At 39.1% G+C, this 14,262-nt stretch overlaps 1 protein-coding gene across 8 annotated transcripts in view; it reads left to right on the top strand.

The window, feature by feature from the left end:
• Positions 1 to 14,262, top strand: part of APBA2 (amyloid beta precursor protein binding family A member 2) — a 240,583-nt gene that overhangs the window by 185,751 nt on the left and 40,570 nt on the right. For 7 of the 8 annotated variants that reach the window (XM_048868169.2, XM_048868174.2, XM_048868170.2 and 4 more), the window contains 3 exons: positions 4,444 to 4,589; positions 8,859 to 8,894; positions 12,192 to 12,278. In XM_048868169.2, coding sequence (XP_048724126.2) covers positions 4,444 to 4,589; positions 8,859 to 8,894; positions 12,192 to 12,278 — 269 coding nt within the window. The remainder of the gene's footprint in view (positions 1 to 4,443; positions 4,590 to 8,858; positions 8,895 to 12,191; positions 12,279 to 14,262) is intronic. The other variant, XM_048868173.2, reaches the window with a different exon arrangement.

Raw genomic sequence — 14,262 nt, forward strand, 5'->3', positions numbered from 1 at the left:
GTAAGGCTTACAACCCTCGTCAAGGTGGTTGTTTTGCAACGCTGCAACTGAAGAATTTCTACGTACTAAGTGGCTTGGCAGTGTGTACACCTTGGGAGTTACTTCACAGTCTATCTATCGGTGTAGAGAAGGCCTAAGACTTACATACTTGCTTAGTGTCAAGGACACGCTTAAGTGCCTTGCTGAACTGGGACTGTAGCCAAGTATGTATGTGAACTGTTACATTTTCCAAAGCTATAATTGATCTAGAAAGGACCACTCAGGTTAACCAGTTTGACCCCTTGCAAATTGCAGTAATGCTCTCTACATCAATTGCACAGATGTGTTCTCTCATCTGAAGGATATCTCCATTTCCTTCTTGATGGAAAACTGTTGGAAGATTTATCCACATAGCATGCTTCCCCTTACCCACTGCCTCTTTGTATAAGCTCTTGGTATATAAGATGTAAAAAATGTTGCTGAGGTTGTGATAACAATATAGTCAACCGCCATCTGTTGATAGCATAATGATCTTGCCAATATCATCCACTAAAGTTTCTCTTTGAAAAGATGAAGGAGATACATTAAGGTGAATCAAAATCCTTGAAATAAAACCTTATAAATAAAGCTATTTTAAGACATGCTTTTCTGCCCCAACTGAAGCATTAATAAAATTATTTGAGACTTTTTTAGGTAATAATTTACTTCTATAGTAAATCTGTTTTTAAAACAAACAAGCTGAAAGTCATGTTCACTGTCCCTAAACTGTTGGGAACACTTGACATGAATTCATGGCCCTTTTTTCTTTTGCAACAGTCAGTAATACATAGACACCTAAAGTAGGGCAGGGATTATAGCTCCATGCTCCACTCGAGGTGTTAGTGATGTCGTTAAATATAGCAGAGGAAACACAGAACTGAATGCTGATGTCTGTGAAGGTAAAGTGCCTTTCAAGTAGTCTCCCAGTACTTTGGAACAGAAATGGAGACAAAAATCTATTTCTATAGAGACTTACAAAAGATGGGATATTGCCAAGGATAAACCAAACCCTGCATTTCATGAGCACCTTATACACCTTTGAATTCAGTAGATGGCGTGTGTGAAGAAAACAGGGTAGGGGGCCTATATTTGTAGATAAGTGTCACTTCCTTTTCTGAAGTATTTTGTTGCAAATCCTGCAGTGTTATGGATCAGACTTCTGGTCATTGCTTGACTTGCCAATGATTGTATAGCAAAGGATTTGTAAGTATTATGCCCATATGTTTAGTTGTGTGCTGTAGAAGAGAAAAAGATACATGAGATGAAAAGCTAGGCCTGAAAAGGCATTATATACATTTCAGCAAAGAGATGCATCAGTTCTTTGTAAAGTATATATCCTTTTTGGTGAAGCATGGTAGAGGGGAGCAGAATACCTTAAAGAGAAACTGTGCTGAAATTAGCTCATTAGATGGGATCACAAATCTAAAATCTGGTGTCTTTGTGGAATTTTTGCTCTGATTGTTCTTACTCATTCAGTAGTTTAGAACTGCACCCACTGTAATTGATTCTTGAGATACTAGGCAAATGACTTGACCCACTGTGGAACTGGTCATGCAGTTTCTTTGATGAGTAGACTCCTACAGAGTTGGTTGAGGTTCCTTCTAATTTTTTAGAGGGTACTGTGAAAGTATGTTCAATTATTTAAAACAAAAATTCTCTCCCCAGCACACTGGGCTAAATTCTGCTTTGAGTCACATTGATCAAGATCCAGAGTAACTCAATTGAGGTTAGTGGATTAGCAATAGATTTACATTAGTTTAGATTATAGCAAAATCTGGCCTATTGTTGTAAATAATTATCCTTCGGAAGTTTGAAACTGCAGTGTTCCCTAACTGAACAAATTGCTCCACTTTGTGTTAATGTTGGTTAGTTAATGTTAGGCCTCTGGAGACCGTGGGGCTGTTAGTATTGATTTTTTTAAAATGTACTGTGATTACCGAATTACCAAGACTGTTTTGTTTCTGCAGCAGGCTGACATTATAGCAGTCAGACGTTTGGTCTGTATGGAAGTGTAAGAGGCAGCAGCATTTTCTGATGAAGAAATTTAAGGGTTTAATCACACTTAATTTGTGTTTGATGATTTTTTTAAAATTAGAATTTAGGACAACGAGGAATTAGAAGTATCCACGAATTAAAGTAGATGTGAGTAGCTACCTCTAAACATTGAAGCATGGTATTTATTTTTCCTGTTCAAGGGCTTACCCATGCATGCACCAGACAAGTTCAGTTGGTTATATACGTAAGAAAGTTCACTTTACCAGAAAATTGTTGTTGGGTTTGGGTTTTTTTTTTAAATTAAATTAGCATCTCCATTCAATGTCCCCTTTTCCCCCTCACACAATTAATTTGTTTACTTGGGAGAGATGGTTTAGCAGCTTGGCATGTTGATATGGCTCATAGCAAGTTCCCGTTGTAGAGCTGTTGGGGAACACAGAGTATTTACAGTCAAGGGATTGGTGCCAAAATTGTGGAGTGACTGCCTCTTTAGTGTTGATGTAATCAAGCTGAAAATAAGGCTTAACCATTAAATAAAGGAGATGAGCATAACACAAGTACAGTATAAATACCATCCTTTATTTCTCTCTCCGTCCCGCCACCTCTCCTTTTTCCATCCCTGGAAAATTATCCTGGCAGTTGCTAAAGCAGTTTGTAAAATGGTAATTAATTTGAAAATCTCACTGAAGTCAGTGAGTCTATCTGTTACGCTAAACATGTGTATATGTGCTTTTCTGGATTGGAGCTTAAATTTGAGTAATATTCATAAAAAATAAGTTCCACATATCCTTATTTTCTCTTCATTTTTGACTACAGGTTTTTTTTTTTAATCTGTCCACTTTTTCCTCTTCTTCAGCTGCCATCTGGCATCTTCCCTTCTTTCAGATTGATGGGGTGATTGATGTGCTGTGCAGCTCTACCCTTAGTGTTAATCCTTGGCAGGCTATTTGGACTTCTTTATTCCCCAGTTATTAGTTTATACCATCTGTACAAGTCTGGAAGGTGTCTGTCTCAATCTGTTCCTGAACTCAGGTACATCATGTGGCCAGAGAGCACAAAGACAGCTTCTTTTCTGTTGTGGGTAGCATTGTCCTCAGGCCTTGAAGTTCAGTGGTGGTCCTCTCTTGAAGCAAAGTACACAAATGTCCTCCAAATCTTCTGTTTCTGACCAATGTTTTTGCCTGACTGACAGCCCTACAAAGGGTTGTTGATCTCTTTACTGTTTCTTTGCCCAATGAAGACAGCCTTCTCTGTGAAACACGATCTTTTCTGCTAAATGTGTGCTTAGACTATCTGTTGAGTCGTTCCTACCTCTGCCAAATGCCTGTAGCAGGACATGCTTGTTGGTGTGCCGCAGTGTTACTTAGTGTTTAAATGTTTTTCTTTCCATATGTTAGGCAGTTTACTAAATTCAATAAGAAGAGCGTAAGAGCTTTCGGAGGGGTGTTAACATAGATGATGATTGGTAAAATAGATGTTAAATGCTCATTTGTATCACCATCCTCCCAATTTCTTTGTGTATTTTTGCATACAGAATTACTTCTGTAACTTTAGAGAGTGATGGCGTGCATAAGAAATGTATTATTTTAAAATGGAAAAATCAGTGGCACAGACACAAAGAGTCTCCTCGCAGCTTTTGTTCCTTTTTAAAGTTCTTGGGTGTAGGAAATGAAGTGCTGTTTTGATTGTGCATTTTTGCATTAACATCATCCACCACAGCAAAGAAATAACTCTGTCTCAGATCTACCGGTTGTTGTACATTGGATGTGATGCTCTAACATTTGACCCCCTACATCACACCTACCTGTATCAACCCTAGAATTTGATACATGAAGTGTTCTTGTGTTTCCTTACTTGCTGATTCACAACATGCAGTTGTTGCCCATGGTGTCTCAGTCATTAGTGTGAGCTAACAAGGTTCTGTATTTTGGCAAAGATTTTGGCGATCTGTGCACTTTTTTCATTCCCATTGACAAATATGGGTACCAAGAAACCCAAATAGAAGAACAGAATTTGGCCCACAGATAAGAACATCTCAATACGTGTAACATATTATGAATGTTACATTAATATCAATTGGAAGAAAGCTTGTGCATGCATTTGAGAGCAGTATTTGGCCTAGTATAGTGAAGAACTCTGTTGTATTTTTCCCACAGCAGCATGCTACAATGAACTACTCTCCAATTCCAAGATCAAAACATTATGCAGATTCTTAAATACTACACTTTTGCTTTTTAGGTGTTTGAGTCATAATTATGGGAAATAAGTGTACTGTTTAATGTGTGCTGGACTCTGCAATGCTTCTCTTAATTAGGCTGTTGTAAGTATAGAAATGTATTAGGAAAGGTCATGCAAGTATCAATACCCTTGATTAAGTTTTTTGTCGCCTTACTCCCTTTTGGAAGGTAATAATTGTATACCTGTCTGTAGTTCCAGGACCCTGTGAACCTGAAGATCTCATTGATGGAATCATCTTTGCAGCCAATTACTTGGGTTCTACACAGCTGCTCTCAGAACGTAACCCTTCCAAAAATATAAGAATGATGCAAGCTCAAGAGGCAGTGAGCCGTGTCAAGGTAGGTGATTTTTATGGTCTGTAGAATAGACTCCCTTGATAACTGAACTCTGAATAGTCTGAAATGTCTGAAGCTTCAAACCTACTTAGAGGTGCACTCAAGTGAATACATATCTGCTGATGTGAAAATCCTCGCTGTTTCCAGTATCTAGCTTTGTAGAACATACAAATCCTCTGAAGAACAAAATATAAATTATTACAGAAGCTATTCCAAATTGCACAGTATAAGTACTAAAGGTAAAATCCAGACTATAATAAGAAACAATTCCAAGTGTAAAGCATAGAAGACTGGTTTATGACTGATTTCTTCCTGTTGCCATGTTAGATCCTATAATTGGTTATGTAAGCAGTTGAAAGCATTTCAAAAACATCAAAATATTATTTTCTTAAGGCAAGAAGGTTCATTACCAGATCTGTGTTTGTGTCACTTAAAACCATGGACTTGCATGGAAATATTTTATGCTTTCTGTGGTCAATAAAATAAATGCATTTTATTTGAATATATAATCCAGGCAGGAGAATTTTTTTAGCTATGCTTTGTAGAATTGTTTTATTTAGATTTCTACCATTATATCCAATCTACATGTAGTTAAGGACATGATATGAAATGTGTAGATTAAAGTGTTAATCAGAAAAAAATACATATTTCATTTAAAATAATTTAATCAGTAGAAGCGGCATATGTTTGGAGATACCCAGTTTGGGTCTAATAATCTGCTCAGCAAGACACACCTCTTTACTGATTCTTGATTTGGACTTTAGAAAGACTTGGAAGGCGTTGAAGGTGGTTATTCTGCTGCTACAGATTCTTGAGCATTCCAAACCTTGGAATTCCTGCTCATGAGATTCTTGAGAAGTCACAAGCACCACATGAGCATTGACTGTGATTTAACACCAAGGAACATAATTAATTCTGCTGCTAAACTGTCAGGTGTAAGGCAGTCCTGGTAGAAGCTTTCAGCTTCATATTTTGTATAGCAGTCTGATGTATGCACATGATTGATGTGGCTATAATTTTCATAGAAAACCCAGAGAAGAAAAGAGAAGTGAGGACTTGGTGACATATGAAGCGCTACAGCAGCACAACTGCAGCAGCCCATCAGTGTAGCCACTCACTACAGAAACGGGAGGGATTCTCCCATCAGCCTTGTTAATCCACCTCACCAAGAGGCAGTAGCTAAGTCAACAGAAATGTTTTTTCTGTCGACCTAGCACTGTCTATACCAGAGGTTAGGTCTGCTTAACTACATTGTGGAGGGATGTGGGTTTTTCACACCCCTGAGCATAGGTTGGTTTAATTTTTGAGTGTAGACCTGGCCTAACTTACAAGAGTGGCTGGCTTTATTATTCATAAAATTGTAACCTTTTTGTGCCTTTTGTAAATATACTTTGTAAAAACATTAGTGACATTTGAAGTGCACTTGAAGTGAAGTGCAAAGCAGCCCCAATGTAGCTGAAGTAAGAGATGTCATTATCATGTATTGTCTCCACATGCTAGAAATAGGAGGCATAAGTAACTTGGCATGTTACAAAAAGGATGCATAGAAGTCCAGTGTGGATGAACTTGGAGGTACTTCAGCCTAATGTATTTGATAGATGTACTTGAAAAATGATGTCCCTGCGGTATCTGAAGTTTGAGGCAGAGCTGAAAGTAACACTACAGTTATAAGAAAAAAGTGGTTTTCAGTGTTAATAAAGGTTTAAAGATCTGCAGCAGTGAATTCTTATCTATAATTTCTCTGTAGCACATTTTTAATGGCTTGAGTCAAATCTTTGGCAGTACATACGAAGCTTATAAACTAATCAGTTTTATTTGAATGTTTGGTACTTGTAGATAGTGCAACTACTGTACTGCAAGCAGGTCTCAAAGATGTTTCTCAGATCATTGTTTTACTTTTGGAGGGCAGGGCTAATTAGGCACTGCAAACTTTTTGAAATAATCTCACTTCAAAATCTGCCTTTCACCAGGAGAGTCATTTTGGAATAGACTTCTTGTACAATGAGCAAAAAACTAGACACATAGCGCTTTTCAGCATTGCTTTTCCAAGCTCACTTTGTCTCATGGGACATGGAAGTGGTGGCTCTCTCTGGCAGAGCAGTACTGGTTCAGAATTAATTTACTGGAAATTCCTCTTTAATGGGTGCTTTTAGCTCACTAAATAGTGATATGCTAAGTAGCTGCAGTTGCTTCATCATCATGTAAATAGAGAAATCCAAAAATATGGTGGGGAGGTTGGTGGGGAGAGGAAAAATCTGTAAAAGGGATCCCTGGTGGGAGGATAATTTTGAGTTCCTGTTCTGGTGTTTCCTCTAAATTCTGCCTTTTTTGGTTTGCATTCCCACAGAGAAAGAAAGGGGTCTGGACTCAGTTGTGACTGCAGTGTCAATATTTGCCAGTCCACACAGCTGTGTGTGGGGAGGACCTGTGCATCCTCAAGTCTCCCGGGACCCTGATTCCTCCCCAACTTTCAAATAACACTGCTTCAGTTCAGCTTTTTAAGGGAGGGGAATTCCTCAGCATGGAGGTTCCCTGTGCCAAAGCTAATACATCTTCTGCGTGGATTCCCTGAATAGTTTGTATGGTTTCTCACACCCTTCCATACGGGCCAGGGAAATCTCTGTACACAGATGACAGTTCCCTCACCATTCTTCACAGGGCAATGATAAGGCTCATTCTTTAAGAAGACTGGGGGCCACAATAAATGAGTATTCCTATAGGTGTCATTAACTGAGAGCGAATTTGAACACAGATAATGTTAAAGCTATTAGAGATGGACTTGGATAACTGCCAAGGCTGTATCAAATATTCTCATTAGAGGCCAGGTCCAACTCCCATTAAAGTTGATGGGCATCTTTCCATTAACTTCACTTGGAGTTTGATTGCCCCCCCCCTAAAAAGTGTGCAGCATTAGAGAGGTGTGATATCACTGGTGGCAAAAGCTGTGTACTAGGTTACTGAATTGGAATCCATTGGCTTTTACCAAATGGACAGAGTAAGTGCATGGATTCTTTGTAGGGTCTAGAAGAGAATACACACAGTGTCATACCTAAGTGTAATGTGCATTGTTGAGTCACATACACTCCTGCCCTTTGTGTTAACTATCACACTGTAGATCCTACTTCTTCCCTAACTCTCATAAGGGAATGCTAAGTTACCATGGACATCCATGCTCTGCAAACAGATTAAAACTGCATATATTTCTTTCATATGTTTGATTCCCCACAAATATTAACACACTCATACAGAAATTAGTTGGACCTTTCATTCACATGCACGTCTATACAGTGAACATAACTGAGTGGTATTTTGCAGCTTGTTAGGGCAACGACCACACAGGTAAAATAAGTAGTCTTTTGGAGTTTGACTCTCCTTCAACACATTTCTCAATCTCTCTTCTGAAGAGTTGTCCAGGCTCTATCCACAGATTGTTCTGTTCTGTATCTGATCTCTGCACATGTCCATTTCAAAAGCTTCCAATGAAACTTGATCCTGATCCAGTGCTTATTTTGTGCCAGGGCTGAGCCCTGGCACCTCTAAGCTTGGCAATTCATAGTCCTGGTGTCTCTGGGTTTGCCGCATCATTTATGAAAGTTACAAAAATTGTTTGAGCCCCAGCACCTCTTTCATTACAAATTAAGCACTGTCCTGATCTAAAAGGTATGAGAGACAAAGTGTTCCTTAAATCCTTTTGTTCAGGAAACTGTATCCTTAAATTTAAGGGGAATTCCCCGCCTTTCCTATTTTGGTGCATGAAACTCTTCATTTAAAATAGTTTGTAGGAGCTACCATATGATAGACATAGCCTGATGTTGAAGTGTTAGTGCCTTAATAGTTCTTCTGGGACTAATACGACTTTTGTATGTACAACTGTATCTCTTTGAATGAATAAATATGGGCTTTGGACATCCTGTCAGTGCACATGTAAGTGCCTGGAATGCAATTTTAGGTAGTGGTGTGTCCAGCAGGAAAAAATGTAATGAGCAATTGTTAACAGACAACACTCTACAGTATTTCTGTAATCAGTTGACAGTATGCATAACTCCATTTGACAATGTACATTATTCCATTAGAGCCAATATGCTTCAAACCTGTATAGCTTGTAAACCAATCACTCCTCCTTTTTTTGTTTGTTTGTTTGTTTGTTTGTTTGTTGCAAATAAGAGTTTTAAGAGGTTGGAATCATAATCAAAAGGTTTCCCTGACTTCACGCACTGTCTTTTCTCTTTCTTTGTGTGCAACTGTCTGCTTTCTTTTTATGCTGCTCCTCAGAGGATGCAAAAGGCGGCTAAAATCAAGAAAAAAGCGGTGTGTAAACTGTTTTTCTTGAATGCTAATGTTTGTTTACACTTTTGTTGTCCTTGCTCCCTGTGGAGTGTTGTGTTTTTCATTACAAATCCTCATAAAGTTGTAATTTTGGTTTTACTTGTTTAATAGTCGGCCACTGGATGGAACAGGAAACACTTGTTTATTTCTTTCATCTTCCACTTGCTGGAGTGCCTGTCTGTTGCTGCTCTTCTTCTGTTTAATATCACAATGTCCTGTGGTTTGTTCAGTCCCAGTAAACAGCCAATTTGATGAGAGAGAATTTTTAAAAATCTAATGCTTATGCTTGTTTTAACAGGAGAAGCAATTAACGCTGATGATGCTATTTGATATGACTGTGACTTATTGTGTTTGTATTAATTAAATTATTCTGGATATTTAAGCACACGCACAGTTTAATTTTCCAACTCAAGATGGTAACTACCACAATTTGCTGATGAAATATTTCACCCAATTACACAAAATATACATCAGTAGGGTCAGACTAAATGTAATTGTCAAAACTGTCATAAGAGTGAATCTCACTATTTGTGATAGTCTTGACTGTAAGTGATGCAGTTAGTTCTTTGTCAAAGTGTAATGTGGCTTTCACTCTTTGCATGTTGTCTGACCCACCTGGAATATAATTTTAAAATAATGCATTTTTTTGTTTTGTAATTTTTTTGACTGAATTCAGCGCTGGTGAGTGTTCCTGGATTGATACCCTTTGGAGAACAAAGTCCTCTCTTTATCCACAAATATAGGCAGAGTGCAGGCAGCAATAGAGCATGCTTCCATGTGTTGCTTCATCAGTGAGCCAAGCCTCACCTGGAAGGGAACACCTCTTCTGATGGATGTGTAGTTCAGGCTCCATTCAGTGTTTGGTTTCTGCTGAGACTGCCAACAAGGGTGCTACTCTGTGTCCATTGTGATGGTAGACATTGTGATGTGGGCCCTTCTGCACTGAGAACTAGATTAGTAATGGGATGTAGAGTCTTTCACCTCTAGGTCTTTGATCCTAATTCAACAGAACTCAGAAGTGACCAGACGTTCTCCTTCAACTGCTTATCGATATGCACATTGCACTGATGGTGTGCATGCACCTCATGTGCGTGCTAGAGATCAAAATCTTTGTGGCCAGCAGTACCCATAGAGTGTACATACTGTCTTCAATCCTCATGCTCCGCTGTGAGGGCATATAAGGGTGAGGCACAAAGACTGCCATTCAGTTCCTCTCAACGTCTCACAGCTTAGGGTGGGAACCTAATTGTCCAAGAGACTGCCAACCTTTCCCTTAGACTTCTTAGCAGTAGTTTTTACAGTTTAGTTTATAATGTTGGCTTTTATGGTTTTTAATTATAATCATTTGGTTGCTTGTTGCAACTGTTAGTTGTTAGAATTGCTTTTTGTCACTGGTATGGCGTTGTCCAGTTCTCCTGTATTCAAATGCAGGCCTTCATGTGAGGGAGCTATCCCAGCTTCAGATGGAAGCTCAAAGTGCTGCTATTGTGTGCTATTGTGGGAGAATCACACATCACTGTAAATGTATGATTTGCAAGTCTTTCAGCTCCTGAGAGAAGGACAGAGGCCCACCTTCAGGTTTCCCTAATAATTAGATCTGCTTCTGACCCACCCTCTCCTGTAATCGTTCTTTCCCTATTTTAGCCTCTGATCCTATCTCATTTTCACTGGCATTCACTATGTTAGATGTCCAATCTCTATTACACCTTTTGGTGAAAACTGAAAAAAAAAAAGTCATTTAGCACTTCTGCCATTTCCACCTCTCACAAGGCAGTTAAAAATATCAGGCGCCTCTAAAAGGTGTGGAATTCCTTTACACCACCCCCCGACTGCATTCTCCCTTGTGGTCACTATGACAAATAAAAAAGCAAAACAATTCAGGTTCACACCAAAGGATCGGGAGCCAAAGAGACTAGATTTATTTGACCAGAAAGCCTATTCCTCAACAAGCTTACAGTTTTGCCTGGACAATTATCAGGCCATAATGGCCAGGTATGACTTGTATACACAAGAGACTGCTTGTCTTTGTGGATAGCCTGCCCAATGAGGTCTGCATGGACTGCATGCTGCTAGTTAAAGATGGCCAACTTGTAGCCAGGACAAGTCTCCAAGCAGCGCTCAACATGGTGGATACAACAGCAAGATAAGTGGCAATGGTGGTCGTTATGTGATGGACAATGTGACTTGTGAGATTGGGGTTCCCTAGAGAAGTCCAAACAACAGTGGAAGATCTGCCTTTTGAGGGAGCTGAATTGTTCATCTCTTAGACAAACAAGCCCTCCACTTGCTGAAGGACTCATAAGCCACCCTGTGTTCCCTTGTAGTCTACATGCCAGTTCTCCAGAGGAAACACATAAAACAATCATATTCTTCACAGAGACCAATCCCCCAGCCCCTCTACCACAAAGATCATCAGAACTACCTAGGGAATGACGGCTTTTCTAGAGGAGGGCACAACCCACTGCTCTGTCACAAATCAACTAACCTTCCCAATCCCAGAAACACTCATTTTGGTGGTATGGTTGAGAGATGTGCTCTACTTCCAATGATTCTAGAAATCCACTAGCTTGCTTCAGGCATGCTTGATCCTTCATCACCACTGACCAATGGGCCCTGGACACAATAACACATGGCGACTCCATCCAGTTTTCTGTACATCACCAGTAGAATGTGCATATGGAGAACATATCTTGAAGAACTCCAGTTACTGTACACAGTAAGAAACTTCCCATTATCATCTGAAAGCCATTTGGCCTTATGTGAAATAATTTGGGTCTCAGTTCAGTTCTCAACTAATGGTGTCCACAAAAAACTAAGTCACCACAACAATTAGCTCTGGTTTGCATCCTTTTTAGTAATTCCAGTACCAATTGCAAGGATTGAATAGGTATGGAGAATAGACTACTCTCTGATGTCTGTTGGTGGTGCCTCAAGAACAGGGATGAGAAATGCAGGTGAGACAGCGTGGGAAAGCACCCATGCCATTTCTCCAGTTATGTCAATAAATAGAGGACTTTGGTCCCCAGGCTGTCAATCCAGCACCATCCATGAGCTCTGAAAGTTCATATTCACCCACAAAATATAAATATCTCTTCCTCTGTGGTAAATGTCCTCTAATACTAAATTTGCATGTGTATGGAAACACCTTTGAATAGATGCCTTTGTAGTAGCTCAGCAATGTAATTATTCAACATTACATTTTGCTTGAAGTGATCAGTGGAGATGTCCCTTTAAATGGAAAATTAAAATTCCCTTTGCTACAATGCAACTATCTTTTAGACTTCTGAGGGAGATTCCCAGGCTTTGACTGAAGTGGATCTGTTCATCTCCACACAGAGGATTAAAGTTCTGAATGCAGATACACAGGTAAGTGTTTAATCATAATGCTTAAAAACATACTGCTGATTTTACACACTGGCTCTCACTTTAGAATAACATTTTCTCACATGTTTAGAAAAAAATGTGTCTTTACTGAATATGTGGTTAAACACACCACTGAAATGGATACCAGCATCTGGAAAAGATACACCATATTGGCATTTGTCAATATTTGTCAAAGTTGCCGTTTGTCAGTATTTTATTTTTATGCTGAGGCCTTGGGGATTTTTCGTTATTATTATTATTATTACTGTTATTTTATTTTGCTGTATTTTCTGTGTTAGGAAGAAGTCTGCATATTATCAAGGTGTAAAAGCAGTTAAAATCCTGAAGCCTTTCAAGATTCATGTGTGGTTGTCCACCTACTCCATTTCAGCTTTGTTATGTCTTAAGAGCTATCCTGAGTTTCAGGTCTGGTTCTTTGTTCCACTCTCTTTTTTCTAAAAAAGGTCATTTGCCACTTTGACCAAGCCCTTCATTTCTCTCCATATAACTTCTTGATTTTAAAGAAACTGTATCTGAACTGTCATCCTTCCTCCCCAAGGTCTATTTATTACAATATTACGGTAGTATCTAGAGGCTATGACTGAGATTGGGGCCTTGTTGTGCTAGATGTGTGTTGTACCTGCACATAGTAAAAGATTGTCCTTGTCCTGAAGAACTTACAATCTAATGAAATTTAATTAGGATAAAACTCTCTTACACTGTGGGGAGATCAGGAAAAAGGGTGGAAGATCCCTGCCAACAAAAATTAGAAGGCACATATAGCAGCAAGGAATGTACTATAATAGTTTCATTCAGAGGGCTCAGAACAAACTTTCGTACCCAATTGTTGGCTTATTGTGCTTATTTTTACAGCCAGCGTTACGATTATTATAAAACCTGGTTTTGAAGCCACCTGCACTGGAATGTTCTGTACCTGATACATTAGCAAGACTACTGCAGAAGTGGCGACTGCTGAATTAACAGCTAGAGCTATGTTACAGGCCACCTCGTAAGGTTTTCAGTGATGACAGACTTAATGCCTTCCATTATTCTCTAATGAATATATAGAGTGGCTGTCTTATCTTGACTGACTGTAATCATACATCCTGAGAATAACTTCCTCATACTTGAGAACATATCTGGAGTAGATGAATAGCTAGAGCTCTTAGAGGCTGTAGATTTACCAGGTGGTTTGGAAGTATTTTTTCCCCCTAATTGTATTGATTTGTTCTTATTCTATATGTACAATCTGAGAGAGGATTTTTCATCTCTTACATTTTGGGTAGTTCTAGTATTTGTTAAAGTAAGGAATGAACACTACTGGCTGAAGCCAGTGCACTTTTCTTTTAATGTGGACATACTATAAACTTTCCATATTTGCACAACTGAAGAATAGAATATACCATGTAACGTGGCAGCCATACTGCAATCTATCCAGCTCTGCCAATGCACTTCAGCACTGACCAGCAGTAGCCATACTGATTCAGTCCTATATTTTTTTCCCACCTGGAGGTAAAAATGCTTTGTCTTGTACAGTGCAGAGCATGTTATCAGTGCTTATTCTGGATAGCAAAATCTGTCTTCATTGTTAGGACATACATTTAACATGTCTACTGTATGCAGATAATCAAGTCAGGTCAAGGGTGAAAAGAACCAATTATTGGGAATGAGCAGCCACATTGAGTAGCTAGATGTATGGGATGAAGGTGATACATGGATTGGTTTGTTATTCCAGTTGGTTTAATGAGGGCTGCCCTCAATGCACTTTGCTCCCTCCTTTCCTTAAATATTTCAATATGAGCAGTTACGCTGAAGGGGCTTTTCACACAAGGAAAAGCAAAAGCACCCTGAGGCAGAGTCTGATACCCTTACTCAAGGTGAGTATTACCTTATTCCACAAGAGCTATTCACTGTGAGTGAGGGTACCAGAGTCTGGCCCTGTATATTGAACAGAAATAAAAATCTGATATTGGAATTGATTATGTTA

This window comes from Caretta caretta, chromosome 10 (genome assembly GCF_965140235.1).
Source record: "Caretta caretta isolate rCarCar2 chromosome 10, rCarCar1.hap1, whole genome shotgun sequence".
Classification (NCBI taxonomy): Eukaryota; Metazoa; Chordata; order Testudines; family Cheloniidae; genus Caretta; species Caretta caretta.